This window comes from Eucalyptus grandis, chromosome 6 (genome assembly GCF_016545825.1).
Source record: "Eucalyptus grandis isolate ANBG69807.140 chromosome 6, ASM1654582v1, whole genome shotgun sequence".
In the NCBI taxonomy this organism is placed as follows: domain Eukaryota; kingdom Viridiplantae; phylum Streptophyta; class Magnoliopsida; order Myrtales; family Myrtaceae; genus Eucalyptus; species Eucalyptus grandis.
The window spans coordinates 43,027,768-43,050,479 of NC_052617.1; the positions used below are offsets into that span (position 1 = coordinate 43,027,768).

Consider the following 22,712-nt stretch of genomic DNA (forward strand, 5'->3'; position numbering starts at 1 on the left):
TGTCTGTCTTCTCTGTTCTTTCTCTTCCCCCATTGCTTTGCCTTTCTCCCTCTCCTGTTTCCCTCTCTCTCTCTCTCTCTTCTCTGAGTTCGGAGCCGGAAAAGAGAAAAATCCCAAACCCCCGCGATCGCGATGATATAGCGCCGCCGCGGACCGCCGCGAGTCGCCGCCGATACGCCCGAGCCATGGCGGACAACCCGACCTCGTCGCCGAAGCCCCAGTCTTCGAACCCGATGGATCAGGCGGCCTCGGCGGCGTCAATTCCCGGAATCCATCGCCGAACCCCCAAATCCCGTCCCAATCTCCGCTCTCTCACTCCTCGCCTTCAATCGACCCCGCCCAGATCAATTCCCAGATCTCGTCCCCTCCTCTGCCTCATTACCCCCAGCAGCAGCAGCAGCAGCAGCAGCAGCAGCAGCAACAGGCGCAGTCGCAGCCACAACCGCAGCCTCAATCGCTCGTCCATCAACAGACGCAGCAATCGTTGGTGCACCAGCAGCAGCAGCAGCAGCAGCAGCAGGCTCAGAATGTTTCCGCCATGAACAATTTCCAAATTCAGGCGGGTCTTCCGAGAACGCCTTCGATGTCTAGGTTAAATCAAATACAGATGGGTTTTATGAGGCAGCAGCAGCAGCAGCAGCAGCAGCAGCAGCAGCAAGGTGGAGTGTATGGGCAGGTCAATTTCGGCGGGTCCCAGCAGAACCAGCCGCAGAACCAGCAGAATCAGATGGTGACTGGGAATCTCCCGCGATCGGGTTTGATGGGGCAGAGCGGCCATATGCCGATGCTGTCTGGTACGGCCGCCGCAGCTGCTGCTCACATGAATTTGCAGTCTCAGATGTTGAATTCGGTGCGTCTTTTCTCCATATCTCACTATTCAGTTCTGTTGTTTATCTTCGGTTGGCAATCTAGTTTGGAGCTGTGTGAGGTTTTATCGTCTTTAAAAAAGTTTCTTGTTTTGAGTATATCTTATAAAGCAAGCCTACAGGTGGACATCAGTGGAGCAGGTAATCGCTAAATGGAAATGACATGCTTCGACGTTCTTCTGAGTTGGTTTTGCAGAGGATTGTTAGTAAAAAAAAATTGTTTTTCCCCCTTCATTCTACTCTGTTGATTGGATGAGGTTTTTGCAAACTGATCAGCTAATTAATATTATTTTGTGATGTGTTATGTTGGGAAATGTAGAGATATGGGTCTTTAAAACCGTAAATTTTGTGGGTGTAGCCAAGGCAAAAGGCAGGATTAATATCAGGGAGCCAATTCCACTCTGGTAATTTATCTGGACAATCGTTGCAAGGGCTTCAAGCGATGGGATCAATGGGCTCCTATAACTTGAGCTCACCCCTAAGGGTTAATGGTGCTGCTCTAAGTTATGGGCCAACGCGGATGACCACAGGGCAGATGAGGCAGCAATTGTCACAGTCCCCTCAAGTATAATTTCTTTCCTCCAGTTTTGTTTACAATTTTATCCGCGGATATCATAATATAAATAGTTGAACCTCATTTTTCTGTTGTTGAAGTTTGGATTTTTTTGAGGCACGAAATGTTCTTATTGGTTGCGGATTGGTAAACCTATTATGCTATTATAAACTGCGGATGCAATTGTACATTTAGCTTTTCTAAACAAAGCAGATGCTCCTACTTTTGACATCACATTATAGTATACTCTGTTCAAAATTGAGCATGTGTTTTCAGCTTGCTGAAAGTTTGAATGTTTGGATGCATATATCAAACTACAGGTTCAAAACCTGCAAAGGACATCATCCCTGTTCATGAATTCCCCGATATCTGGATTGACTCAAGGTGGACAATCAGCTATGATGCCGAACAATTTGTCACAACAGCAGTGGTTGAAGCAAATGCCAATATCTGGTGGTCCTGGTTCACCTTCATTTCGCCTTCAACAGCGGCAGCAACAGGCTCTTTTGCAGCAGCAACTTGCTTCATCCCCTCAGTTTTCACAAAACCCAATGGCCCCGAATCTGCAACAGTTATCCCAGCTGGTGCAGCAGTCATCAATGGGACATCCACAGCCACATCAGCAGCAGCAGCAGCAGCAGCAGCAGCAGCAACAACTGCAACAGCAACAAATGCATCCGCAGCAGCAGCAGCAGCAGCAGCCTTCTCCTAGGATGCTGGGACCCGCAGGCCAGAAATCTCTTAGTTTGACTGGATCACAGCCAGATGCTACGGCTTCCGGTACAACACAGGGAGGGAGTTCAAGTCAAGGAACTGAGGCAACTAATCAACTTCTTGGGAAAAGGAAGATACAGGACTTGGTTTCACAGGTTATTTCCCACATTTCCATCATTTTTTGTTGTTCCCCATCTGTCTAATCTTTATGAGTTGGTTGTCAAGAACACTCTGTCTATTGGTATGTTATAACAGATTAAAAATCTGCTGTGCAGGTGGATCCACAGGGAGTATTGGATCCTAATGTTGAGGATCTTCTTTTAGAATTTGCTGATGACTTTATTGATCAAGTGAGTTTTACTGTCGGCTAATTTGTTGCCTTTCTGTTTAACCCAATTGCTAACCTCGATTATGAACTGACGATTCTATAATCCAGTGGCTAAAATTGGTGCAAATTGGTAATCTTATTTTTTAATCTATTTTGGTCTGTTTCCTGATCGTTCACGATCTCACTTAGTTTTTGTTAATCTCAGATCTATGTGGTTATTTGTTGCATATGCTTAGCCAGTGAGGGTACTGGTTATAACATTTTCTATTGGCTGCAGCATGCTTAAACTATATGTGGGATATTCTTTTTCTTTTTTGAACTTCGCTTCTTGCTGAATTGATGAAGATCAGTGCAACATATCTGGTTGTGCAAGCAACCTGGGTGGCAGTTCACCCTAAAATTGGCATTCTTTGATCTTAAGTCAACTTGCAAATTGTAAAATGCAGTCATGTTATGTTAACTCAGTTTGCTTCTTTGAATCTGGTGACCTTTTGTTAAAATGATGGTGAATTGCAAATTTGTGAATGATTGATCTCAATTTGTGCTTTGGCTTTTAATCATCCTACTGTATTTGTTTGCAGGTAACTACTTTTGCCTGCAGTTTGGCTAAACATCGCAAATCATCGACGTTGGAGTCCAAAGATGTATTACTGCACCTAGGTTTGACATCCACCTTGTCTGAGAGTGCATTATATTTCAATGGAAAATCTATTGAAATACATACAAGAATAACCCATAAAATTTAATCTTTGCGGTTGGTGGCTGCTGCATAGTTAAGAACCTAGGGAGGAGATGATATTGCATGATTTGATTAAATTAGGAGATGCCTTTCCTAATATAATCTAAGAACTTGCTGAGTTTAAAGATATGCATGTTAACCGCCGTTGGTATTAGTGCGTCCCCTTGATGACAATGGGCACTTATTAGCTTCTATCGTGATGCAAGGTTAATAATCTAATGTGAATTTTCTCATTTCTGCTGCCATCTTTCTCCTTTCCAAAAAAATGTCGCATTTACTCTGATGTGCACAAGACATTTTGGTTGTGAGCAGGCTTTGTCATGTAGATTTAGCTAGTCTTCCTGTTTGTTAATTTGGATAACATATCCAACTTGAGCTAATTTATGTGTTGAAGTCTTAAGGTGTCATAAACTACATTCTATTTTGTCTGTGCAGCTGTAGGTGCTATTTTAGGTGATTTTTAATTGCATTGTCTTCTAAAAGTAATTTTTTAGAATGCATGCATGCACACGCTTGCAGTTTTCTGTCAAATTTAGGTATCTGAGTCTTGAAAATTATATTGCAGAAAAAAATTGGGGTTTGACAATTCCTGGATTTTCAAGTGAAGGGCAGAAGCACCTAAAGAAACCTGTAAGTATCATGTTTAGGACTTAAGTTTCTTCTGGATAAGCATAGGATGTTCTGCAAAATGTCTCTTTTTTCGCTGTATGCAAATAATGTCATCACTCTTATGATCATAGTCACATTATTGGGGACACTTTTTTCTTGGAAAAACTTCAAACGATATTCCTTCGTGGCCTAGCATGTATGTGCAGTTTCAAATCTAAACTGTTGGCACAATCATGGAAGTGGTTTTGCTTTGTCTTTCAATTTCGTCCAGTTTTAAAGTTATAACGAGTATGAATTTGGGGGAACTTTTCAGATCATTTTTCATTATGGTAAAAATAGTTAGATTTATTTCTCTTTGCTATGAAAATGTTGTCTAAGAAGAGTTTTTTTAATGCTTTCTTGGTGAGTTCTTTGTGTGATGTGATTTCGAATTTTGCTCTATGAAATGTTGTAACTGTTTTTGACATGTCAATTTTTAAATAACTGCAGTTAGCTAGTGAGTTTCACAAAAAGCGTCTTGATATGGTAAGTTTGAGTTTCTCTTAGTGCATGCTTGTTCTCTTATTGTCACAAGGAACTGAGAATCTCTTTTCTTGTATCTCTTGTTGTTTGCCAGGTTCGTGCATTGAGGGATTCTACATTCACGGAAAGAAGTTCAGATATATCTAAAGAAATAACGAGACAGGGGTCTGACAACATCATTGGGCCCAACCACTTAATAAGGCCTTCACCAAGTTCTGATCATTTGGTCACACAAGCAACTGGTTCTCAGATGCTGCAGCAACTAACGCGTTTTTAATGTAGCTGAGATTCCCTTGCTTCAGTCAACTTGAAGATGAGGTTATTTATCACCTGATATCTGGTAATTGTATGAGCCTTAAGGTTTTATGTGATTATTACAGATTTATATAGATGGTTGCAGCTCTAGTCTGTCTATTGAAATTGTCTATCTCCTTAAATGTACCGGTAAGGATCATACTAACTCTATTGATCTGATCTCAATATTTAACTGCAGGTTGGGTGTGGAGGACAGAGACTGTACAGTAGTTTGGCATCTGATACATGAATTATTTGGTCAAAGATCACAGTGACTGACCAGGCTCATTAGATTCTTCCTGGAGTTCTACTCTCTGATTTGGGAGAATAAAGCATCCAAAGCTGGGGCAGCTGGGTTTTTGTTCTAAATGTTATTGATTTAACATAGTGTTATGTGTTCAATCTGAACTTGTGTAACCTTTAGATGCAGGTATATGGTCTTGCTTGAAGAGAAGTGCTGATTTCTTCTTTTATGCTTTAAAAAAAAATAAAAAATTAAAAGTGCTGTTCAATATTAGTCACAATATTAAAGTGCTTGTTCTTATGGATGAATATTCTAAAAGGCAGACTTTACATCATTTTGGATGAAATGCCATACATAAGATGAGCCTCGAGATATTTTCTGTTTTTACATTGTGGACTACCATCAGGTGCTCCAAAAGCTTTGCTTCTTGCACATCTCAGCTTAGCTTCCAAGACGAAATTACCATTAAGGTGATGAACAATGGGATGAACTGCTCAGAAATTGCAGGATTACATTTTTTGAAAAATTCATTTGGATCCTTGCCCATGTTTCATGTAAGTAAGGGCAGTCACATGAAGATGGTGGACACGACAATCGCTGTTCGACTGGCCACAAGAGTACAAGCCAATATATTCCGCCAAATATGTTTTGCCCTTTTATGGTGGTGGTCCTCGTTAAGATTTTGGAGCACCACAGTTTTGCATTTTTTTCTTGTTCAATGTCTGTCTTTCGTGGATGGACCTGTTTTGATTGTGTTGAACTTCATAAGCCAGGCTGGTCTTTTAACTCTCGCTGAGAAAAAAGCTCGTTAGTTGTCTTTGGCATCAAGCTCTCTTTGTTTCTTTCCTCTCGTCCTTCGGATGATTGTACGAGGTAATAAAGATGCTTAACAAGTGCATCATTTGTTAGCCAAAAGAAAGCAGTAAAACAAGACAACAAACGCATCGCTCACTTAACAACCAAAATGCGATGAGTCTCTGTTCTTTGATCAAAAGATTCTCAGAGGTGAATTTATGATTGGAATGGTCTTCGGTCCTGTCATCTACGTACTCGTGTCCTGCCCAGAGATATCCACATGTATCGAATAATGTTATTTTGGATCTCATATGTTACGAACAAATCGAAGACAGACACAAGTAATTTTGGCATCCTTTCGAAACGCAATAAAACCATATTTCTGCTTGAATTGAGTCAAATGTCTACAAAATTTTCATTTTCCTGTCCATGGAAATGGGGTGCAAGGCGTTTACTAGTTCTTGAATTGTTTCAAGGTGATCTAACTGGTGTTATTATGTTTCGGGGGTGGATTCTTCATCGGTGCATGTCTACGTGTTTATATGCTTGCGTGTGGAGCAGTTTGGAGCCTCTGTGCCCTCGAAGTAGCTGAATACTACAACGTTATATAGGGAAGTAATTTGAAGAACATAACCCTTTGTGAAGTCGATTGTATTTGGTGTTTTCAAGAAGTTGCGCAAAGTTAGAGAGAGGTTTGTTTACGATTAAGACAACATTTTGTTTTCAAGAAGTTGTGCATTTTGTTTCCTTGCCAATGAGTTCACAGATGATATCAAGTTTTGTTCCTTGCCTTGGGTCGTAGAACTCAGTATCTACGTGCCACTTTTCAGTCATCTTTGTTAGTATCTGCTTGTGTTTACAACAATTTGTCCTTGTCGGGAAGTGTTACAAGTTCACATCGCCTGCCTCATAAGAAGTATACGAGCCTCCTGCAAGCGCGGAGGAAGTAGAATTCTATCTCTCAACCAGTAGTTGATATGGAAGATAACTTGAGGTTGTTTTTTTGTTGGTTGATTGATCTATTAATGTCTTCATTGTTGGATGTATACCATTCTCAATCACCAATATGAAGCGCATACGGTAGCTTCTAAAGATGGGGATACCAACTACGCTAGCAGTGCTCTACGAACTAAAGCTAAAGTAAAGCCTTTATTATTTTGCTATACGTTTGGTTAGTCGTCATGGGTGGGAAATCTATCATAGCAACTGTGATTCGTTGCAATTATGCAAGCAATTAACATTTTCTGACTACTGTTTTTGCTGAATTATACTCCCTTTTTATCAGATATCAAATGCTTAGTGGTTTGTCAAAATATGTATGGTAATGAAAGTTCTTGAAAGATGTAATATGATCGATAATGGTTAAGTGAAATCTTAATCTCATCAAATTGGCGAAGGATAACTCGTTCTAATTCACCATCCGATACTGTGACAAGAGGAGCAAAAAGAAAAAGAAAAAAGAAAAGGAAGGAGGACCTCCAAATCATGTTTTCCTGTTTGGGTTATATTTGGGTTGGGCCTTGGTTCGGGTTGCTGGAAGTAGCTGTTGACACTTCTAATTTGTACTTGACCCTTTTAGTTTGAAGAGGCCACCTGTATTATCGAAGGCTCGAGAAATAACCTTATGGAGCTGCTCAAGGATGAAAATCCAAAACAACTCAACAATAGTTTTGTTAGCAAAATTGATTTAAGGTAGGAAGTAATTACTTTCCACCGCCAATGAAGCGATTGAAAGTGAGGGTATTACTGTTCTATGTCATAAGTGTAGGGGTGATTGATTTTCGGTTCCCAAAGTTGAGAATCAGGGACCCCTTTTTCTTTTTTTTTCCATTACTTGATACTATATTTTATGAAGAAATAAAAAAAACTGGTTATTTTTACTTTTTGAAGAAAATGATAATAAAAAAGTATATGTAGTTAGTCCAATTTGATTCCCCCTTGAAACTAAGAACTGAACCACTCTAACTTCAATTCTACTTTTAGGAACCGAATCAACATTCTTGGGAATAGTCGGTTTGGTCTAGTCTAGGCGATTCTTGGATCATGTGATCCATTTTGCATACTTCTACTTTAGTGAGAATAAGAGTGAACGTAAGTTTCCCTTGAAATGTGATTTTTAACCACCGTGTGCATAACAAATTAAATCAAAATCAAGATATCCATGTAGTTTTCCCAATTAGCTCAACACCAGAAACTTCACCCATCAAATCCCTGTAAGAAGACTCCACATCAAGATCTCAATAGGGAAAGAGGTGATTGCGCGAGCATTTGGCATGCAATTCAGAATTACCGGTGCAAGTTCTGGTGTGAAACTTGGTGCTGCCATATTTCGGCGTCCTGGGACTCCTAGAGGCAACGGCAGAGGGGGAGGCAGCGAAGAGACAGACCGTCGGCATCTTCCTTCTTCAAAGAACGGAGAAGTTTAGAAGCGGAAGCGAAGAGAGAGTGTGCGTCAGTAATGGAGACGAAGGGGAGGGGCGACAGACCGAGTAACAGAGAGATAAAAGAAGGAATTTTGAAAAAAACTGATTAGTGAGGAGTGAGATCATTTGAACACGTGGAGATCAGTGAATGATACGGACCTTGGCCAACGTGGGGGTCCAGCACTAGCCATTCTTCAATCCACATGTTTTGCCCGCATGCAATTTTTTCTCTAATGGTCGGCCCTTCGTTATTTATTGCCTCGAAACGCTCGTCATTTTCCTTCACCTTTATTCTGCTCTGCAGAACCAGCCACTGGAGCTCTGCAACAGGAGACTCCATCCTCGCCGATATATTCACGTCTTTGAAATAGCGGTAAAGGGGTGATCTGAAATCAGGGAAACAGAGGAGAGAAGAAAAGGAATATATTAGTACACCTTATGGGCAGGAGTCCGTGTTGTGCAAAGGAAGGAGTGAATAGAGGAGCTTGGTCCAATAATGAAGACCGAATCCTCACCGACTACATCGCCCTCCATGGAGAAGGCAAATGGAGGAAAGTTGCTCAGAATACAGGTACTTCAGTATCCTAGGTTTCATATGAGTTTCGTCATTAAGGGTTTGGCAGAAAGAAAAACCACATATCTTCTTACATGCAAACGCTACTTGCTTTTAGTTTTGCTACTTTTCGATGATAGGATTATTAACTTCATAGTCTGTGCAACCCTCACGGCATGTTTCTTTCTTCTTGAGAAGGTCTAAATAGATGCTTCAAGAGTTGCAGGCTCAGATGGGTAAATTACTTGAAACCAGGCATTAAGAGAGGTACCATCTCCCCTGATGAGGAAGATCTCATTATCAGGCTTCATCGTCTTCTGGGTAATAGGTATTATTGCATATACTTCATTCACACTCCTAATTTTTCGTTATAAATGTGCTTTTGATAAATCACTCATTGCTTTTTAGATAGCATGTCCATACTTCAATTCATTAGGAAGCCCCCCTATATAAAAGAGAGATTTCGTAAAGACAAATTTAACTTGTTTATGTTGAACCCTGGTTTGAGAAAGTGTATTTTTAAGCATGGTTTATGTAATTTACATGCCCAATATATCGCCGTCTTCATAACCAAATGAGAGCTTTTTGGTCGCAACTTTCATTTGGAAAATGCTAGAGATGCAAAATATCTACAGAAAGACGCACGTGGAAAAGTCTAAGTAATGTGTTTGTTACATAGAAAATTCAAGATTTGAAAAGCATTTTCCCAAAAAGGAAAAAAAAAAAGATTTATTGGGTATTATCCCACACCGCTCAAGAATAAGTTCTAAATGCTCTTCATATTCATGCGATCTATTTCCAGCTATCAAATTAAGTTTTTGGGTTTGACAATTTGTCATGATATCATGAGATCCTGCTTTTTTTCTTACCAATCTCTCTTTACAAATCATTTATTTTTTTAGCACCGCTCTTTTTTGTCACATATCCATCATTAGAGATATTATATTGACAATGTTATTTTGCTGAACTTATTCTCCGATTCTCTTAGTTTACATGACCCCTCAAATCACAATTTATGAACATGTAAATTAGCTTATGCTTTCCATTAAAATAACAGGAGATACTATCCATTATGCTTTTCCGTTCTCATAATACTTTGATATGAAGGTATAATCGTCAAATTAAATTCTAAATTTTATGCCTTTTCCCCTCTCATTAATTTGCGTCACACAGGTGGGCTTTGATAGCTGCTAGGCTTCCGGGACGAACCGACAATGAAATAAAGAACTATTGGAAAACCATTTTGGTCAAAAAGCTTCAGGCTGCAAGGCCGCATGACAAGCACAATCTCAACTGTGAAGAAAAGGTATTTGCCAGTGATGGACTAGTCTTGAATCAACAGGTGAATTCCCACCATAAAGTCCTTGGCTCCACGGAGTTCTCCACGTCAAATGAACTAGACAAGGACTTGGAGAAAATAATCAACACTGGCGCAAAGAATAGTGACACCGATAACCTAATTTCTTTTCGAGTAGAGGACGGAGATGACAATGATATGAACTTCTTGAATGATGGCGATGAAGATTTTATTTTCGGTGTTTCAGACTCGAGTTTGCCATCGGATCATGAGAAGATGGAGATGGAAGAGGAGAAAGATTTAACTGGTGTGAATAATGGGAGCTTTCCTTGTTTAGAGGTCTGTGCTTCTTCATGTTCAAGAGATGAAGACAGGATCGAAACTCAGATGTCGAATAATTACGATTCTTGTGATCAGCCCTCTTTACACATGGAGTTGAAGAAGTTGGCTCGTTTTCTAGAATTGGAAGATGAGTTTTCTTAAAGCTGATGTCAAGCATTAATTGGTGCTTTGCTGGGCTAGTTATTTAATTAATTACGTCCATTAATTTGTGATAACTACTCATCTTGGATTATTTTAATTCGTGTTTTGGGAATAAAATGATATGTTCTGGAGCATGATTAAAAATCTCTTTCTTGTACTTCGCTAGAAAAGCCGATGAAAATTGGTCACATTCAAATATGACCTCTACTCTTTTCCACACACACACACACACACACACACACACACACACACACACACATATATATAAGTTAAACATTTCCACATTTGATAATATTGCGTTACTCCCAAAGTTAGCTCGAAGGACCGTGCAAATCAGATTGAAAATTCAACTAAGGAGTTCACTTATATGTATATGTGGTAATGGTTCGAGAGAGAGTTGAGCTTTTATCAAGAGGTAGAAGCCCAATAAAAACTTGATAATATAATTAAATTTCAGGAACTTATTAAACGAAAATATTTAGTCATTGATCTCTTTCCTTTTTATTTTGTCTGATCTAAATAGCAGATAATCACTTCAAGTATACAATTTTAATAATATGCAAACTACCTTCATGTGTTCCATTCAGTGCATTAATCTTATATATACCTAAAATGTTGAGAGAGATTCAAATATAAAAATGCTGATCCTAAAGATCATCACCTTGTATATTCTCCTGGAAACATAGACCAAGGAGTGTTGGACTTCATTGTCCTAAGGAACAACAATAGTTAGCCATTCACATCACACGAGTATGATAATATAGGCATCTACTTGAAGAACCATGAGACATCTGGCAAGACCATAACTAATTAAGTTCAGGTATTTAACATGTGCAGATGATACTGATTTAGAGTTGTCGCATAAAATATATTTCATTCAATCAGGTAGATTTGTGAATTCCAAGTTTCATGTAGAGTAAAATAAAATATAATTTCTTTTTTTACTGAGACTTGCCATGTCTAGTGTCACTCTGTAATTTCTCTTTACTATCATGTGGGTTTAGAGTACGCAGGATTCACTGCACACATATGTTGTCCTAGACATTTAAGCCAACACATTGGATGTATGACTTGAATGATGTTGAAGGTCTTAAGCTTGTCGTGCATACTATTTATCTCCATCTCAAAGCTAACTATAGCAGATCAACATATTATGTTACCTCAAGATTATGAGAATCCATATTTAGATACTATTTATAATCGGTCCAGCTTGAAATACATGGGTCGAGTCGCTCATAAGAGTAATCTATTAAGTAGTGAACCTTAGCATGAGCCTCTATGTCAAGTATTTCATCTCTCTCCCGTGGGACATGGGAGTACTAGAATTTCTCTATGTTGTCGTATTCACGGGGTTGTTTTTCGACCAACATGCTTATGGAGAAGGGTCGCAGTCTTGAATTATGTACCGTTGCAATTATTGACCCACAGCGTTGAATGCTCCCAATATATTTGGTATAGCCATGGTTTTTCTTTTGTTGCCTTTAATTCTAACAAATTTAGAATTCTTAGATTTTGTTGTTGCACTGGCATGAATAGTTCTTCGACTGATTCAGGACCATTACCATTTAATTTCGTGGAAATTTTAGTCTAACTCAATTCATCAGCACTATTATGTGGGCAATTTCTCTTATATAATAACTACGGAAAAATTATCAAATAAGTTTTAATACTACTAAACGATGACCAATTCAATCCAATTTTTTTTAATTTGGTCAATTTAATTCTAAACATTTTGATGGTTTTCCAATGTAGTCATTTTAATTAATTTGGCTTAAAATTACTTGGCAATCCACTCAGTGCCCACCATCTACACGACACGACAGATGCTGATGTAAATGACTTTTATAATTTTTTCCCTTTTTTTCTTTTACCTCACCAAATCTATTATTATATGATGGATAAATAAAATTCCCTATGTAGCTCGCAATAATTTATTTCTAAGTGTGACCTCGAAAAAGCACCCTAATTTTCGTTTCCTTTTTCTTTTCGAGCAGGTTGCATCTTGAACAAAAGCTAAGCTGCTTATAGTTTCAATTTTTTTTTTTCATTTCAATAAGTTGAGTACGATCATTGCCTACTTAATTTATCTTTATAATGCTTGTTAAGAAAATTTACTAAACACATTATGATGATTTTTATTTTATTGTTAGAGTCTCAATGACATAGAAAAAAAAAATCAGCCCATCGAAAGTTATAAAACTCGTTATTTTGATTGCACAGGATTATTAACAAGGTCTTGGGTTTTAAGAAGACGATTCTAGATTCAAGCATTGACCAGGCTCAAGCCCTAATTCTTGACTTAAGGATAGTCATCTTGGATAAATATCTGCTACCACCAATAAGGACGTTCCGAAAATTTCGTGATCCAAATTTTATTTTTCCCCCTTTTTTTTTTTTGAGTTGATAAAAGAGACACGTGACATACCGTTTGCGATTGGGTCGGGCATTACTGGTCCCAGGTTTTCCGTATCCAAAAGAAAATTGAGACGTACGGGACAAAAAAGTTGGGGAAACATAAGAGCACGTGGTCCATATTGGGAGCAGCCTGGTTGTCAATTCCAACCAGGAGTGCCGTGGTTTTCGTAAAGTGGCTTCTGGTCCCGGGTTTTCCGTATCCAAAAGAAAATTGAGACGTATAAGAGCACGTGGTCCACATTTGGGAGCGGGCGGTGATTTTCATAAAGTGGCTTGCTTGCAAGTTTCTGAAACTAATTCGTTTCTATTTCAATTTTTTGAGAATACGAGAATTCAAACTTTTCACCTCTCCATTCCAAGTTGAAAAAGAACTTAGTGGTTGACAAACCAAACTTGGATTGCTCATATCATATACGAAAAATGAATGATTTGAAAATCTTTTCCTAATCACTTGTATTATTTATAAAAATAAATATTTTTTCAAATTATTCATTTTTTATAAAATAAATAGAGCATAGAATACCTCATGCTCATCTTTATTATTTACCCTAATTAGTGGTGGAGTTTCATCGCGTTCTTTTTATTTTTCTTTCTCCTCTCTTTTTTGTGAAACAATTTGACCAAGTGTGGGAATCCAACTTCCTACATGTCAGGGAACTTTTGGATCTATTACTCGTATTTGATCCATTTATACGGAAAATGACCTGACATATATAAATTGGGAAAAAAAAAAAATTGGTCGAAAAATTTGGAACAATTTGAAGGGTTATCATTGCCCCTTTTGTGGTGATTCCATCACAAATAGATGTTCGCCCCTTGTGGAGTCACAAACCTTTCTTTAGTGATTGTCTAAGAATACAATCACTTTCGATTGGGGTAAACATTTGTTTGCTTCATTTTTGCGTGAGATGAACAACTTCACGTTTTACTAAGATGTCGTTTTTGGAAATTCATTGATGGTAGATGGACAGCATCACATAGTATTAGCTCTCTCTCTCTCTCTCTCTCTCAATATGTGGATAGAGATTGATCTCGGATTCTACAGATTTAGAAGATGACCCCACTGGAACTCGAAAATCACATGAGACATGTGTATTCAGACGAGCAACTTAGGAATACCTACCGATTTTTATAGCAAGATGTTCCAATATAACATCTCCTGTCGATAGACTAAGAAACCTGAGCATCGGCCTTCCTTAATCAGAAAAGCAGGGGAGGTAATTATTAGCTAACGAGACTTCGCGTATCAAGCGTTCGAATAAGCATAAGCATGTATATGTCTATGATTTTAAAAGTACTTCTGAATGTGCCTCTTTTCGGGCATTGTCGGGACCTCTCTAATGGCCCCAGAGAGACCACTTTAATGTTAAACTACCTTGCATCCATTGAGACTTTTAGAGTGTCGTGTTTTCAATAATTACCAGATGTGTGCAGATGGGAGGACTCACACATCTAATAAGAAATAGCCAGGTACTCAAAGGGTCGCGAAAACTCTATTGTTGACCCAAAAAATGATTGATGTTTAACAATTGCCTTCAAGATCCTTCATCCAGATCAACCTCGAACAACATTCTGGGAGGTCTTTTCGTGGCTACCTTTCAATTCATTTGTGTGTAGGCAGTTGTTCTGGTTGATATATGAATCGAATTAGGCCCATAGAAATATCTCTTTATAGGCAGTTGTTCTGACGTATCTTCATCCATGAAAAATTGTTGGAGAAATCGAAGCGACAAAAATTAGGCCCATAGAAATATCTCTTTATACAAGCGTCATCCCGTCATTTAAGATAAATAAATAAATCGTATTGAAATAATCTTGGTGAAACCGAGATAGTACAAAAATGACGTATCTTCTTGATTGATCCTCTCCACTATGTTCTAGTTGTTTTAAGTGTGTGATCGATAGAAAAATTCCAGAGTCGAAGATCCTTTGATTGTTAGTTGAGACGAGCGAAATTGTATACCGAGAGTGTTTATACTTGGTGACGCCTTGAGCAAGTGTGGTAGATCATCTACACCTAGAAATCAAGGAAGATCAACACCGTAACATCTCTTTGATCATAGTGGAATCCAGCCAATCGGTGCGTAAGAGTGGACGTAGGCTTGAATCAAGCCGAACCACTATAAACCGAGTGTTCAATTCTCTCTTTCCCTTACTCGATCTTGCGATTGAATTTTCAACTGTTGCAAAGTCTCTAATTGTTTAAATATCGTGCAAACATCGAGAAATTTTTTTGTATACCTATTCACCCCCTCTAGGTACTCGTACTAGCTATCTCAATTGGTATCGAGCTCGTGTTCTTACTTTGTTTGAAGTGTTTTACTTGAGTAAAAGATCCATGGCTAGTATGCTAGCACGGGCTGATGGAGGGGCAAAGCAATACCTGAGACCTCCCTACTTCGATGGAAAGGATTACAACATCGGAAGAACAAGATGAAAGCTTTCCTACGATCAAAGGATCCTCCGGAATGGGACGTAGTGGAAAAAGGAATCACTATTGCTGCCTGCATCAAACACCGAAAGAGGAAAAGAAACCGTTGAAACCAGCGGAATGTCTCAAGAAGAAATAAACAAGAGACAAGCACTTGATGCTAAAGCAATTTATTCTTTATATTGTGCTTTGTCACCAACTGAATATAACAGAATATCTTCTTGTGTCACAAAGCAAAAGAAGTCTGGGACAAAGTTACATATCACTTATGAAGGAACAGATCGAGTGAAGGAGACCGTAATTAACATTCTTCTTGGTCAATATGAATCCTTCAAAATGAAACCAGGAGAATCTATAAGCGACATGTTTAGTCGTTTTACGGATATTGTCAATGGTCTTGAGAACCAAGGACAAAAAATTTCTGATCCCATGAAGGTGAACAAGCTTCTACGTGGACTCTCCAAGGATTGGAATCATATAAAGACTTCAATAAGAGAGACGCAAAGAATCATGCCATTATCTCGTAGACGAACCGATTGGAACTCTTCGATCTTACGAAGTGGAACGAATTAATGAAGACGAAGATCCAAGAGGTAAGAAATCTATTGCACCGAAATCAAATGATGATTCCGATGATGCGATTCTCGAAGATGATATGAATGATGAGGAGCTCGCCCTCATGATAAGAAGATTCAGAAAACCGAATAGAAAAGGCGAAGGTTTATCCCAAAGAAACAAAGTTCTCGAGACAGCGAGACCAAGAATGTTGATGATGAGGAACCAAACAAAGAAGTAGTTTGCTTCGAATGTAAAAAGAAGGGACACATCGAGACCCAACCTGTCCTCTTCTGAAAAGAAAAGAGGAAAAGCGAGAAATTTCGAAAAGCTCTTAAAGCCGAAACCCGGAGCGATACAGTGTGAAGAGAGTGATGAGGAATATGCCAACCCGTGTCTAATGGCGCAATCGGACTCGAGACTGGATCGACTCGAGACAGTGAATTTGAGGTAAGTAATTATAAAATCCCTGTCAAAGTCTCTAAATATATTAATGAGTTATGTTTTAGTCTTAAGACTTCTCTTAAAAGGATTTCCGAACTTAAAAGGAAAACTCATTTTTAAAACAAAAGGAAATCATTTTAGAAGAAAAGGTAAAAATTTAGACTTGAATGTTTCTACTCTTAAAGAGAGTGAAGACAATCTTTCAAAAGAAAATGCTTTCTTAAAAACTGATTTATCAAATATTTCAAAGAAATTTTCAATAGGGTCCGAAAAACTTGAAAAAGTTCTTTCAATCCAAAGACCTTACTTTAATAAGTCGGGTCTAGGTATGACAGAAGAAACAATCCCTTTGATTGATTTTCCAAAAGTAAAAAGAAAGAATTAAGAAAAGACCATCGAGAGAGGCTTATAAAAATCATTTCAAAAAGTCTTTGTAAAGCCCGTAGGTCGAAATGCTTTAAGGTGTTCTAAGTGTAATCGGGATCATTTTGAAAAAGAGTGTCCTATGGTTTGGAAGCCCGTGTGAAGAGAGTATGGCCTAATAATGCTTATCCTACTAACACGAAAGGACCCAAGAAAATTTGGGTACCAAAGAAAGCTTGAGACTCTTTTTTTTTTTGAATGCGGTCTCTGTCAAAAAGAAGGTAAAGTGGTATCTTGACAAATGGATGTTCAAGACACATGACAGAGACTCGAGTGTTTCATAAAGCTTATTAAAGTGAATGGTGGAAAAGTTTCATTCGGAGGAAATAGCAAAGGAAGTATTGTGGGATTCGGAATTGCGAAAATTGGAAATCTCACAATAAGCAATGTCTCTCTAGTGGAAGGACTCAACTACAATCTACTCAGCATTAGCCAATTGTGTGATACCGGTTACAAGATCTTCTTTCAAGAAGGCATTTGTTCTGGAATTAGCAAAGATTCGACTCGATCTTTCATGGGTCGAAGGCATGGAAACATCTACCTCCTTGATGTAAAGCCAAATGAAGAACAATGCTTAATTTCAATTCAAGATGAAGCAATTCTATGGCATAGAAAGCTTGGCCATATCAACAAGAAGCAATTAGCCAAAATCTCTTCAAAGCAGCTTGTTAGAGGTCTACCTAAACCGCCATACCAAAAGTCTGACTTATGTACTCCATGCATTCGGGAAAGCGGGTAAAAAAATTCATTTAAACAAATAAATCATGTATCTACTAATCATGTAATACAGTTGCTTCATATGGATCTCTTCGGACCAACAAGAACCCGAGAGCATTGGAGGTAAGAAATATTGTCTAGTAATTGTAGATGATTACTCGTTTTACCCGGGTATATTTTCTAGCAAACAAATCGAAACCTTTTCGTACTTTGAAAAGTTTGCTAAAAAGGTTCAAAATGAAAAAGGATGTGCTATTTCTAGTATAAGAACAGATCATGGAAGTGAATTTGAAAATCAAGATTTTACGAGATTCTCGTGATAAATGCGGGTGTTAATCACATGTTCTCCTCTCCGTATACCCGAGCAAAATGGAGTTGTGGAAAGAAAGAATAGATCTCTTCAAGAAATGGCTAGAACACTTTTAATTGAAAGTAAAATTTCTTCACGATTTTGGGCTGAAGTTGTTTCAACTGCTTGCTATATTATAAATAGAGTCTTTTTAAGACCTATTCTTGATAAAACCCCTATGAATTGTTCAAAGGTAAGAAGCCTATTGTTTCATACTTTCATGTGTTCGGTTGCAAATGCTTTATTTTGAAAAATGCAAATGATCGAGTTGGTAAGTTTGAAGAAAGATCAGATGAAGGCATCTTCCTTGGATATTCTACATCAAGCAAAGCCTACAGAGTCTACAACAAAAAAAGCCAGTCTGTGGAAGAATCAATGAATGTCAAATTCCAAGACTCAGTGCAAGATGAATCCAGCCAGACTCAGTACGATGAGACTGAATCCGCTCTAGATCTTCAAATGTCTACATCTCAAGAAGCATCTCAGATTCTGGAAGTCCATCATCAAGACGATCATGGAGAATCAAATAAAGAAAGAGATCATCAACCTGGTAACTGGAAACACAAATCCAGTCATCCCAAAGATCTTATTATTGGCGAACTTAATGAAGGAATCCGCACCAGGATCAAAAAGGCATGAAGAATCTAGTTGTGGCTCTCATCTCCGAAATTGAACCAAAAAGCATAGAAGAAGCTTTATCGATGAAAGCCTGGATCGAAGCTATGCAAGAAGAGCTTAGACAGTTCAACATCAATGATGTCCGGGAATTGACATCTAAACCAAAAGGTAAAAGCGTTATTGGAACCAAATGGGTATTCGGGAACAAAATGAACGAAAAGGAAAAGTCGTACGAAACAAAGCAAGGCTCGTGGCCAAAGGGTATACGCAAGAAGAAGGAATAGACTATGACGAGACTTACGCACCCGTTGCAAGGTTAGAAGCTATTCGTCTATTACTTGCGTTTGCTTGTTACAAAATTTCAGGTTATTCCAAATGGACGTCAAAAGTGCTTTCCTAAATGGATTTATCCATGAGGAAGTTTATGTGGAACAACCGCCCGGATTTGAAGACCCAAAGAAGCCGGACTCGGTCTTGTGACCGAAAAGGCTCGTATGGTCTAAAGCAAGCACCTCGAGCTTGGTACGACAGATTAAGTAAGTTTTTATTACAAAATGGTTTTGTCAAAGGTAAAGTAGATACTACTTTGTTTATCAAAAAGGAAAACAAAAACTTTTTACTTGTTCAAATATATGTTGATGACATTATTTTTGGATCTTCTAATGAAAGTCTTTGCAAGAAATTTTCTAAGTCTATGCGGGATGAATTTGAAATGAGTATGATGGGAGAATTAACATTCTTTCTTGGACTCCAAGTGAAACAAATGAAGGAAGGAACTTTCATCCATCAAGAAAAATATGCGAATGATCTTGTCAAAAGGTTTGGATTGGAAAAATGCAAAAAGATCGACATACCAATGTCATGTTCTCGAAGATAGACAAGGATGAAGAAGGGAAGAAAATAGATCAAAAGTCGTACGGAAGCATGATCGGTTCACTTCTTTATCTTCGTTTCTAGACCCGATATTTTGTTCGGTGTTTGTATCTCGTGCTAGGTTTCAATCGATCCTAGAGAATCACATCTCGGTGCCGTGAAACGAATTATCAAATACGTTGCTTCATCTTCAAGCATCGGTCTTTGGTATCCAAAGAAGGGAGACTTTAATCTTCTAGGATACTCAGATGCAGATCTGGCCGGTTGCAGAATCGATAGAAAGAGCACTTCTGGAACTTGTCAACTACTTGGAAACGAACGGTGTCTTGGTTTTCGAGGAAACAAAGCACCGTAGCTCTTTCAACAACGAAGCGAGTATGTAGCTCTTGGAAGCCGCTGTTCGCAAATTCTATGGATAAAACAACAGCTACAAGACTTTGGCATTGAAGACTCATGCACGTAAATCGATGTGACAACACCAAAGTGCTATAAATCTCACCAAAATCCAATCCTTCATTCAAGAGCAAAGCATATTGAGATTCGACATCACTTTATTAGAGATCATATTCAAAATGGAGAAATCTCGATCCAATTTGTTGATTCAAAAAGTCAACTAGCGACATATTCACAAAGCCTTTGGAGAAGAATCGCTTGACTTTATCCGCTCAAGACTCAACATTTTGAAGCTTGAAGAAGTTAAAGTCTAGAGACTCACCAACTCTAAAGACTCGATCTCTTAGACTCTAAGTCCCGAGACTCGCATACATTCGTGGATAAAGACCGTAAGTTGTATTTCTTCTAAAAGGTACTAATTGTCATTTAGTCGAAAAGGTACGATCTTTTGTTTAATAATTTTGGCAGTTATAGATTTTGAAAAGAAGTAATCGTTCACTTTCCATTGCACCGATTGAACTTCCTTTTCAAAAACTAAGTTATATATACAGTTTTCCCAAATCTTCAAAACCCTAAAAAGCACTCTTCTCTCTATACTCGTTTCTACTCTTTGTTCATCGTCGAGAAAGTGGTCATTTTTCTTGGGAAAGCAAGTGAAGGAATCCTCCAATAGACAAAGAAAGATGTCGTCTTCAAGGAAATCATCAAGAATCGCGAACAGGGGGACCACAAAGAATGAAGAAGGGACCGACTCATTTCGATCTCACTGAGGAAGAAGACTTATCTGGTCAGCGACAAAGTCCGATTCGCTCTCCTCCACGTCATTCAAGCATCTCCCGCCCCACAAAGTGAAAGTCATAACTGGAAGAAGAGATAATCGAGGATGCCGACCCAAGTAAGAGTTCAAAAGCCTTCCTTTTTGTATAAACTTTATTGTGCATTGAAAAGCACAGTACTCCATTGAACTACATAGATGACTTCCTTAAGGACAAAAATTATGGGAATGAGTATCTTTTCCGAAGAAAATGGAGGAATGGGGAATTGCCCCAAAAGGAAAAGCAGAGGAAGCTCTTGCGAACATTCCAAGAGATCCTCGTATGCCAGACAAAATCGATTGACGCGAATGATGATGACAAAATGTTCCTTGAATTTGAACCTAGAATGGGTGTGGCGGCAAAGGCGAAAGGAAATCGGATGGATTTGTTTAAATCCAAGGATCAAGAAAAAGTGTATTACATACCGTTGAAAAGAGGGGTAATCAACCCTAGAAGTGTCGATTTTGACTTCCCCGGATTCCATCAACTTGAACCTAAGAGAGAAGTTGAATTTGCTTCAACTTGAGACTTTCGCTCCGACTCTGCGGACGGGTATGATCATCCGACCGCTTATTTCTATTCAAATCTTAGCTTTTGGATGCGAATAGAATTTCATTCGATGTTCGAGACAAAGTCTATGTGGTAGATGTGAATATGTTGGCGAGGACATAGTTGGAGTTGAACGGGACGCTATCTCCCAATTAAAGTCTCACCTCGCTCGAACTACTCGGATCTTGTCAAAGATAGGGATGTAGATAAGAAAATTATCTATTCAAGAATGAACGCTATCAACATTGTGCTTCACAAGATTGTGATCAATTGTCTAAGACCTAAGTCTACTTCAAAGACTTCTGTGTCTCTTTTCAAGCAAAGTTGATGTATGCGATCAACTCAGACGGAAGTTCTCTCTCCCGCACACTATTCTTTTCCATATGTACGTAATCGTGTCAAAAGACAAAGGACAATTGCCTTATCCGGGTCTCGGTGACCAAGATCTTCGACATCCGAATATTGAACGCCACATACTTTTGTGTTAGACCGTGTGATAAGATGGTGGTAGGGTTGAAAATGTTAATGAAGATGCGTCCGCAAGAACTTTCTAAGGCAATGGAGAAATTCAAAGTGAAATCTCCAAATGCGTCTTCAAAAGGAAAAGGAAAGAAGGCATTTAGTGCTTCTTCGAAAAGAGGAAAAGAACTCTTATCCGGAGGATGAGGATGAAGATGAAGATGATGAAGATCCCACTATTCCAAAGATCGACAAGAACAAGACGTTCGTGTCTTATTCGACGTAACTTCAAAGAGAGGAGAAGAAGAAGAAGAAGAGAGAGAAGGAGAAAGAAGTTGAGGAAGAAAAGAAGAAGTAAAAGATCGGATGCACGATAAACTGGAGAGAAGGGAAATCAAGAGATTGATCATCACTCTTCCCCTTTCGATGTCCTAGAGACAGGGGGAGTTAGCGAGCAAGAGAGGTCTCCACCTCATGCGCTGAAGATCAAAGAAAATCTCCGTAAGACCCGGAAGAAGCTCAGTCTCTCAATTGCTCGAAGAAGATGATACGACAATTCCAAATCCGCAAGACCGTTCGTAAGCGCCATCGTTCGCACACACACCATCCGAGAAAGCCAATGCCGCACACGCACGGATGATTCTCAGATCTTCGTAGTATCATGAATATTCTTCTAGGGGAAATGCGTAACCAGATATATATTCTGGATTGTGAAATCCAAGTCTTGAAGCATCTTTGGACAAGCATCTTCGATCTCTCGGAAGAAAATACAAAGACCTCTCTACAACTTCAAGCCAATGCCAAGAGAGAAGAGGTAGCTCATCTGCGAGAAGATCTCGAAGAAGCTCGAAGGAGTAGTCCAGTCCATTGGGGATTTCCGGATCGTGCGCATTCCCAAGCGACATGACTCCTTTCTCACCCTCTTTTTAATGATGACAAAAAGGGGAGAACCAATTTGAACAAACATTATTTATTTGACTTTTTGTGGTTATGTTTATTTTTGAGTATGACTTGAGAACTTGAACTTGAGTGTTAGACTGAATTGGTTGTGGATTTTGATGCTTGACTCGGTTGCATTTATATCAAGTATTGTTACATGGTATTACTCATGAAAGACTAACCAATTTGTTGTGGATGCAGAGTCCGGTTGTTTATTAATCTTTATGAGTTAGCCATATTGCTTGAGAAATGTTTTTGCAGGTCAAAGTTGTTCAAATCTTCAAGAAAGTTTTGTCACCATCAAAAAGGGGA

The 22,712-nt window shown here is 38.7% G+C and overlaps 2 protein-coding genes across 2 annotated transcripts; both read left to right on the plus strand.

The window, feature by feature from the left end:
• Positions 1-35: 35 nt before the first annotated feature.
• On the plus strand, positions 36-5,256 carry LOC104450011 (transcription initiation factor TFIID subunit 12b). Its single transcript, XM_010064395.3, is given in 10 exon segments — positions 36-270; positions 273-850; positions 1,225-1,431; positions 1,740-2,288; positions 2,409-2,483; positions 3,043-3,121; positions 3,766-3,830; positions 4,299-4,334; positions 4,426-4,671; positions 4,825-5,256. Coding segments are annotated over 9 exon segments (1,857 nt in total). The 5' UTR covers positions 36-185; the 3' UTR covers positions 4,609-4,671; positions 4,825-5,256.
• Positions 5,257-8,400: 3,144 nt separating this feature from the next.
• Positions 8,401-10,468, plus strand: LOC104452043 (transcription factor MYB82). Its single transcript, XM_018875329.2, has 3 exons — positions 8,401-8,658; positions 8,839-8,968; positions 9,814-10,468. Exons 1-3 carry the CDS (start codon positions 8,526-8,528, stop codon positions 10,418-10,420), a joined length of 870 nt encoding a protein of 289 aa, XP_018730874.2. The 5' UTR covers positions 8,401-8,525; the 3' UTR covers positions 10,421-10,468.
• The last annotated feature ends 12,244 nt before the right edge of the window (positions 10,469-22,712 follow it).